The sequence below is a fragment of the Leuciscus leuciscus genome (genome assembly GCF_965113295.1).
Source record: "Leuciscus leuciscus genome assembly, chromosome: 20".
Classification (NCBI taxonomy): Eukaryota; Metazoa; Chordata; class Actinopteri; order Cypriniformes; family Leuciscidae; genus Leuciscus; species Leuciscus leuciscus.
The window spans coordinates 15105138-15114866 of record NC_138744.1 but is presented as its reverse complement, the minus strand read 5'-3'; the positions used below and the strand labels follow the sequence as shown (position 1 = coordinate 15114866).

At 33.1% G+C, this 9729-nt stretch overlaps 1 protein-coding gene across 1 annotated transcript; it reads left to right on the top strand.

Moving 5' to 3' along the window:
• Window positions 1–5855: 5855 nt before the first annotated feature.
• On the top strand, window positions 5856–7223 carry prss59.1 (serine protease 59, tandem duplicate 1). Its single transcript, XM_082149925.1, has 6 exons — window positions 5856–5993; window positions 6074–6224; window positions 6304–6554; window positions 6654–6790; window positions 6880–6981; window positions 7075–7223. Exons 1-6 carry the CDS (start codon window positions 5954–5956, stop codon window positions 7120–7122), a joined length of 729 nt encoding a protein of 242 aa, XP_082006051.1. The 5' UTR covers window positions 5856–5953; the 3' UTR covers window positions 7123–7223.
• Window positions 7224–9729: the final 2506 nt, after the last annotated feature.

Here is a 9729-nt window from a genome sequence, read left to right as displayed (position 1 = left end):
ACTTAAATTATGATATAATATAAACAGTTAAAGGTAATGACGACAAGGTGGCAATAAATCTAATGGAACAAGGGAATTCGTAAATAAATAAATAAATAAATAAATTAAAATATGTTTAAATTTGAGTTTAGGATTTATACAAAGTATTTTATTAAGCTTGTTTTTTTACTTATTTAAAATTCTTAATTCATAATATGAATATATAAGGATTATTCAATTAAATTTGAAGGGATTCTACTATTAATTGAAATGTGCAAATCTTGAAAAAAAAAAGCGTAAGAATCTTTTGGAGTGTAGCGTCCCTACTAAATTCTACGCCTTTGGATGGTATGCTGTTTCCGTTATCTTTGCTAAAACCACTTTAAAAGTATGAGTAGGTCTGTGCTTTTCACTGATATCTAAACCGACCAGTCTAAGCAATGAAAACCTCAAAGGGGAATTCACAAGGAAGTTTTGAAGTGTACCCACTGTCAGCACTGTTTATTTGCATGCTATGTGCTTGTTGTTTTAAAGGGTTGGTTCACCCAAAAATTTTAATTCTGTCATTACTTACTCACCCTCATGTCTTTCCAAACCCGTAGGACCTTTGTTCAAATTCAGAACACAAATTAAGACATGCTGAAATCCGAGAGCTTTCTGAAACCCCTTTGACTGCAACGTCATTACCACTTTCAATGCCCAGAAAGGTAGTAAAGACATCGTTAAAATAGTCCATGTGACTACAGTGGTTCAACCTTAATGCTATGAAATGATAAGAATACTTTTTGTGAGCAAAAACAAAAATAACAACTTTATTCATCAATTTCTTCTCTTCCATGTCAGTCACTGATGCTGTGCACGTTGTAAACACACTGCAGCGATTCCGGGTTCCCACGTCAAAACGCTGGCTCAGTATTGGCCGGTTCCTGCATCAGCAGCACACGCATGTAATTAATATATTATATGATTATAGTATATATATATAGATAGATATGCAAAAATATAATATTACTCATATCATATGATAAAATGTTGTATTTATTGTTATTACTGTAAAGCTATTAATTTATTATGTGATCTCATTCAATGCTTTCAGAATCTTTATACTTTTTTTAAATAATTTTGTTTCTGTATTTTTAAAATGAATATATTTTAATGACAGTATATTTATTGAACAAAAATGTATTCTTTTTTTATTTTATTCTTGTAATGATACAAGGGACTAACATGGCAACTGGGACAGGAAACATGCATGATCAAAAATGTCCAAACATGACACAGGGAACAATTGACAGCATGAGGCTAATTTATTGTACAGAAAGGAAGTGTGTATGTGCAGAAATAAAAGACATTTACCTTAAATGCTCAATTAGTGATAACATGGACCATATATAACTAAAAATGAAGCCAGGTCAGAATCAAGAACAAAAACAGAAATTCACAAAAGTACACAGCAAGGAAACCCAGACATAGAGTAAGTGTTTTTGATTGTGTAAATAGATGTCTCCTTAAAAGCCATATAAACACTATTATTTGCACGGAATGCTAGATTTTAACCTTTATCTAGTGGTTTATTTTTATTAAATTTATAGCAATATTTATAGGCAAAAAATCCAGCCACAACCTTCCATTTTTATGAGCCAACTGTCTTAAAGAGATTCTGAATCAGACTGCAGATACATAAAAAAAAAAAAAGAAGCCCCGTGGCTTTCTTCTTTCAGAGTGCAGAATTCACCATTTCAGAATGAAGCAAATCTTTTATAGATTTCAAAATGAGACTACTGGCACCTGCAGCATGTACATTGTACTATAACTGTGCGTGTGAATTGCCTTGGCCAAAACTGCTGTAGAAGTCTGATGTTTCAAAGACATCTGGTCTCAGACAGGAAACCTTTTGTGAAAGAGAGAGTTCATACAGTAAATTTTACTCCATACAGACTGTATAAGAGTTTTAAAACAAATGTGTGACAAAAACGTGCCTTAAAGATGCAAAAATCTGCTTGCCAAAGGCTTTCCTGACATACGGATAATGTAATTCTGCTTACTGTGTGTACACTGAATAAAGTGAACAGAGCATAAACATAAGTATTTTACATAAACTACTTAAGTATTTTACATTTATTAACAACTTATTTTACATAGGTTGACTGACATCCATATTAAGCACAATTGTAAGAATAATGCATAACATAGGTTATTCATTTGAGTAACATGCCTGCAGCCCTTTAACACACAAGCAGATCAAGAGCAAATTACATTAATACAGTATATGCTACATTAAAAAAACTAAGAATCCCTTGATTTATGATCTGAGAGTTTATGATTTAAGACTAGAGATTAAAGAATATTTGCTCTTTGTCAGTATGCTTCTCTAAGAGGTAAGAGCACTTTTGAGAAAGTAAAATGTCAACATTAACCTAAATGTTAGGTTAACACCTGCCTGAGGTCTAATGGAGAGTCTCGTGATCAGAGAGTTGAATCTTAAAAATAATGGCAAATTACAATAGAAAAGCTATTCTGAAACAATGTCCCTGGATACTAGAGATTTGCAAGTAAAGACTGAGTATGCCGAATTTGTGCTACATTTGGTTTAATATTAAAAGGACTGAATTGACTGAACTCTGTCTCCCAATACAAATTGTACAGGATTAAAACCCCCCAGTCAGTGAAGATAATATGAATATCGAGATCTTGCCTTTTACTCTGTCCTTGGATTTGTCCTCTGACCTAAAAACAGCATCTGGGTGTTTCCCAGCTTATGGTACAAATCTGGATCCACATGTTTTCTAAAGCCTTTTATACTTTTTTGGTTATTTTGATCATTAATAAACTAAATAGAGTTTACATAGTTTATATCTATATAGTTTAAAAACCAGATATAGCCATGTCTACAAAAAGACTAACTTATTTATAAAGATAATAAGGATTGTTAAGGTATTTTTCATCAACAATGTATTTTAACTTTAACATAAGAAACCGGATTGAACCAATAAGAAACTTATTGTACACTTTACAATAAGGTTCATTAGTTAACATAAGTTAATGTATTAACCAACTATGAGCAATTCATTTGTTACTGTATTTGTTCATCTTTGTTAATGTTAGTTAATAAAAATATAACTGTTCATTGTTAGTTCATGTTAGTTCACAGTGCATTAACCAATGTTTACAAGAGTTTAATAAAGTATTAGTAAATGTTGAAATTAACTTTAACAGAGATTATTAAATGCTATATATGTGTAGTTCATTATTAACTAATGTAGTTAACTGTTAACTCATGAACCTTATTGTAAAGTCTTACCAAAAAAACACTACTTTTAAAGTCAAAATACCTGATTCTGAGATGGAAAAAGTAGTTTTGGAATTTTTAGATTTCAATATTATTATTAACATCTTAATTAATTAATTTCCCTCAGTATCATTTTTTCTACAAGAGCTAGATACAATACCTAATAGTAGTTCAGCACCTTTAAAAAATAATATTTATTAAGAAAAAACATTGAGTGCAGCTGTGACAATTTAACAAATCTAAGTCTTAGAGGTCTCTGTCTGAGGTCTGTTTGGGTGAGCACAACATTATTGAGCGTGGGTTCTGAGCAGTTCATTGACTCTGAATGCGTCATGACTACTGGAGCTAACAAATCACCAGTATTTGCAGCATATTGCTCTGCCCTGAAGTATGTTCCCCTGCTGGCACCATTTGCAGTGTCACTGGAGGAAACACAATGAGTAAAGTCTTTGAGTCAGACTGTTACCAATTATGAAGAGTGTTAAGATTGTTTTTTTTGTTTGTTTGTTTTTTTACTGTGACTGTGAATGTGCTGTGATAAACCTGGAGGAAGGAGGAAGACAAGTACACTTGTCAGTTAAAGAACAAGAGTTATTTATTATAATACATTTAAACACAAAATGAATCACTTTGAACTGTTTGCCTAGATAACATAATAAGGACCTAACAATCACAATATAGATTTAATCCACTAATCCTGGTGATCCTGGATTGAACTTGACTTTGTATTTAGAAATGTGACCAACAATGTATGCCTAAATAACTGTAAGAAATAATAAAGAATAAATGTATTCCTGTAAGAAATTTGTGCACTTTTTTCTTTTCTCCAAATAATTTGCGGGAACAATTCTGGACACTTTTATAAGAAAAATAAAACTGATAAAAACATACAATATGTAATTAGTTAACTACTTTATTGTTCTCAAGAAAGTAAAAATAATGGTAGGAACACTGATGTTAACAGTGTGGAGCAAAGAAAACAAAACAGAATATTATAAGCAAACGATAATTTACTCGAAATCGAAATGTTCAAATAGACTTGCACATCTATTGTTTCTAGATGACTTTATTTGTGCTACTTGATAACCTGTGTCAGGCTTTAAGGAACAATACCAATAACCAGTTTTCTTGTACATGTTGTTATTAATTGTACAATAATTTTAAAGTGAAGTATCTGCAAAGAATCTGTAATGAATGATGGTGAACTAAATGATTAATCAAAGTCTTGGTCATTAATACCCAGTGCTGTTGCCTTTGACTAATCTTAACAGACACGCTGTAACTGTGCAAGGTCAAAAATCAGAAATTACACCATGCAGGATCAAAAGAGTTTCACAAGAACCTTTAGATAGCATGTTTTAGGTCATGTGAAGATATGCATATAGTTTACCAAATTGAAAGAAGAAAAAGAAAAAAAAAATCACATGCAACATGATTAAATCTCTCCTGGTAAAACTTAAGGTCTGTTAAGCATGATAAAAATAAATGCAATTTCAATCAAATGCAAGTTTATTTATGTATTTGTTGTTTTTCTATATTTTAATTAATTCCTTTTATTTTCATTGATGAATTACTTCATTGCAAAAGTTACCCTTAACCTTCAATAGTCTTTTAAAAAAATGTTAATGTAATTTTCTGATTTGTAGTGTAATTTCACAGAAATATATATTATGTTATATACTGCACAGATAATATAATCTATAGTTAATAAGATTAGCATGAAAAAGGCACAACAAATTGCATGAAGCGCAGATACTAATGGCATATTATTCAAACATTTAGGTTATGATAGGTATCAATAACATTAATTATTTTGTTTCACAACTAACAATGAAATCAATTATAGAAGACAACTGATAAAACTGATACAATTTCACAAGCAAAAAAACATTTTGGCTAAAAATATAATTGCTTGTTAGATGGACGTTTACTATTAGAAGTTCATGAGAAATATTACTAAGAACAATGTAATGTTACGACTAAATTGTGAAACAGTCAGGGACAAAAACAGATGTAAAACCTGCAGGTGAGAAGATGGACAGCTGTTGAAAACCTGGAAGCCTGCTGTTAAGGTTACAAAGCCAACAGTTTACATATTCAACAGCGCAGCTGCTGGATCTCCCTGGTTGTTTCTAAAATTGGCATAATGTCTTATCTACACACTGTCAGCACTTTGTTTAAAATTTAATTTTGGGCTCTAATTTGTTTCTCAGAATCTTAAAACTTGTGTATTGCAGGTAGCTTTTCACTGTAAGGTAAAGGAGTTTTGGGCTTTATATTTTGGAAAATATATGACATGAACATTTTTCCTTTGAGATACACTAATTAAGCATAAAAAAACATATATTTTGTTACACTCAAAATATATATACACTCTAAAAAAAGGTTGGGTTGTTTTTGGACAAACCGAACTGTTGGTTTAAATGGTTTGAAGTGTACACTGAGTGACATTAGAGTGCCAATGAAGCCCCTAAAATATAGTGTTCTAACACTCAAGTAATCAAGATGGAATACTGTATTTCTTCATGGAAACACGATAGTGAATTACTTATCAGACTTCAGATAGGTCTTTTGGATCTGATTGGTCAATGGCTGACCGCTGGGGCGTGGATCAGTAGGCTGGCAGTCTCATAAATACTGCGAGTGAGGAGCGAAACAATCATCGAACAGATTCAATCAGCAGTCATGCGGTCTTTGGTTTTCCTGGTGCTCCTTGGAGCTGCCTGTGAGTAGAGATTCCATTCAGAGATAGCAATATGGAAAAGGTGAGTCAATATACTGATGATACTCTCTCATTGTATGTAGTTGCTCTGGATGATGACAAGATTGTTGGGGGATATGAGTGCACGCCCTATTCCCAGCCCTGGACGGTGTCTCTGAACTCTGGCTACCACTTTTGCGGTGGCTCTCTGGTCAGCCAGGATTGGGTTGTGTCTGCTGCTCACTGCTACAAGTCGTAAGTGGCGTCTTCGTAGGGTAGCTCATGTTCCGGTCCATTGGCTTCCTCAGTTCTGAACAGTATTTTTGTCTTTCAGACGTGTGGAGGTCCGTTTGGGCGAGCACAATATCGCAGTTAATGAGGGTTCTGAGCAGTTCATCACCTCTCAGAAGGTCATCCGCCACCCCAGCTATGACTCCTGGACCATTGACAGTGACATCATGCTGATCAAGCTTAGCAAGTCCGCTACCCTCAATCAGTATGTGCAGCCCGTGGCCCTGCCCAGTGGCTGTGCTGCCGCTGGCACCATGTGCAGAGTCGCCGGCTGGGGAAACACCATGAGTTCCAGTGAGTGACTGAGTTCATGATGTCACTTCCTTCACACTTGATGTTCATAGCACTTGAGTTAACTCCCTCTCTGTTGTTGTTTTATTCATTTCTTTGTAGCTGCTGATTCCAACAAGCTTCAGTGTCTGGAAGTCCCAATCTTGTCCGAAAGTGACTGTAACAAATCCTACCCTGGCATGATCACCAACACCATGTTCTGTGCTGGATACCTGGAGGGAGGAAAGGACTCTTGCCAGGTAGAGCATGACAAGAAATATTGTTGTCACACAAATTTTACCTGAGACAATCTTATTAATCACCAGTGGTTGTCTTTCTTTTTTTTCAGGGTGACTCTGGTGGTCCCGTGGTGTGCAACGGTGCACTGCATGGTATTGTGTCCTGGGGTTATGGCTGTGCTGAGAAGAATCATCCTGGTGTCTATGGCAAGGTAATAAACAGTAGTTGTTGTTAGTTACAAAACAATATGTTTGGTATGATATGAAGGAATTTCATGACTTCTATGAATTATCTTTTCTCCAAGGTCTGTTCTTTCAGCCAATGGATCGCCGACACCATGAGCAACAACTAAAGCTGATCCAAAGTCACATACAGCCTCCAAATCTGCAATCCATCATTTTTTCTTTATTTTGGAGATAAAAACCTGTGTGACAATAAAAGCATTTAAACATATCCTGCTTTCTCTAAGTGCTTCATTCATATTTATGAATAAATACTGAATAAATATATTGTTGTAAGTAAGAGGCCTATATTTAAATGTACAAATGCTCTCAGCAAACAATTAGCAAAGCAACACAAAATAAAATAAGTTAAATTCCTAATATTTCTAATAATAAAGACAGTTATTCCATAAAAAATACATCAGGAAAAATTCATTTCTAAAAAAGGAAATGTTAAACAGCTATACCAGCTAACAGGGAACGTTCTCAGAAGTTACTCAGAGCATTGGATAACATTCTGTCAATGTTCTCTCAAAATTATTTAAAAAATAGTTCTTCCAGTAACATTAATAGAATGTTTGTTCAAGTTTTCTGGTCTTTAATAACGTCATCAGAACGTTTGCACAGAAACACTAATCATTCATCTCTCATGAAATGTTTTACTGAAAGATTTTAGTACATCTAATTATTAATTTTTTTTTCAATTTTACTACTTATTACAGAAGGTTTAGAGAACATTCAAAGTACTGTTACCATAATGTTCCCACATAACCAAGAACCAAGAAAAACGTTTTGAACATTCTGAGAACATTCATAAATAATAAACAGAACATTAGAAAAAATGCCAAACCATCCATTAATAACTTCCATTAGAATGTTAGCAAAACATTCTTAGAGCCTATTTTTGCTGGGATGGTTATTTATAATGCAGCGTTTGTTAGCATCATAAATCAGCAAAAAAATAAATAAATCATATAATAGCTTCAGTGTGTTTCTATAACAACTATAAATGAGCCTTCATCAAACTTATTTTAGGTTTAAGAATGACACCTAAAGAAAGAAGTAGCATAGGCCTTTAGTTTGAAGTGTTGTGTGACTATATGTTTCACATAGGCCTATATCTTTCTCATTTACTGAGGCCTTCGTGGACTACCAGTTTAAATGTAGGCAATCCAACTTGATTAAATAATAAGTTAAATAATACATTTAAATTATATTTGCTCAAAAAGGTGTTTGAGGTAGGTTTGCCAACCATTCCGTATATTTCAGAATCGCACTGTAAAAAAATGACACAACTTAAAAACGTACTAGGTTCACTTGATGCCTTGCATTTTTAAGTAGGCTATTAGTCTAATCAAATTGGCTATTAGTCTAATCAAATTAGCTGTACAAGTCATTTAAAAGTTTATATATCTAACTTATATAAAATTTAAACTGCTTAAATTAAATATAAAAAAAGAAAGGTTTTTTTACAGTGCTTTAAAGACATCAAAGTAGTTTTCGCTGTTTATCAAGTTTAGAAAGCCCATAGGCTATACGCAGGCAAACGCCGTATATAGCCACATTTAAAGTGATATTGCGCATACTCCTGTAAAGGATGATATTAAAATGAATAGGCCTACGTTCAAGCGAAGGACACCGTTTCTTTATCGTGAATCAATAAATTATATTGATTAACAAGTGCATAGTCTCATACTTTTCAACACAGCTTTAGATTACTGGTAATATAAACACAAAAATGTAATTCATGCCATGTATGTAGGCTACATCCAAGATCACTCGACTACATGACGTCATATTATACACACACACTATCAGTGAATCAGCACGAAATAAAATCATAACAAAGAATTAATTAATAAAGGATAACATGAAACACATAGGCTACCTACATAATATGTAGGCCTATTTTATCTCCGCATCACCAGAGTAGGGTAGACTGTGTACAGTTGAGACACTTTTTGAGTTTTGATTTTTCACACAAAAATACATACTGAAAAGAATTGAATTTTCACATGAAATGCCACATGACATTACATTAGCTTGTAGACTAATATATTATCAATCAATAATACCCATAAGTAGTTTATATTTTCCACAATTAGCGAATAAAAATAAGGTGCTTTTTGTGTCAACTCTGTCTCAACTGTACCTATGTACGGGACAGTTGAGACAGTACTATGGTACAGTTGAGACACCCATTTTTAATGAGGGAAATGTAACTAAATGTTCATTGCAAATATAATAAATAAAGACAAATGACGAAACTAACAATTGGTCAACATGTCTGTTTATTCATCCTTTCTAAATTCATTAATTTGATGTAAATTAGCACCGTTAAAATGTATAAAACATGAACAAGATATTTAACAAACAGATATCACAACGGTACAAATGGAAACATTCCAATCACAACACAATGTCAAAAGGACAGGCAATGTTAAAGCAACAGGAATCTTGAACTTCTCAGCTACCTTCCTAATTGATATGCCCTCATCTACAACTTTTGCAGCCCTCTCTAAATGGTATCCTGGCATTCTCCAACAATGAATTCTTTAAAAATTAAATGTTCTTTAAATTAACTATGTGACCACACATCTTTAAAAGGGTGTATCAACTGTACCCGTTTTACCACCTTGTCTATTTGACAACTTGCTAGGTTATCTTTATAACATGCATGTTAGAAAAATATATTCATTAATAATATACAGTTTAAATATAATAAATATGAAATTGTA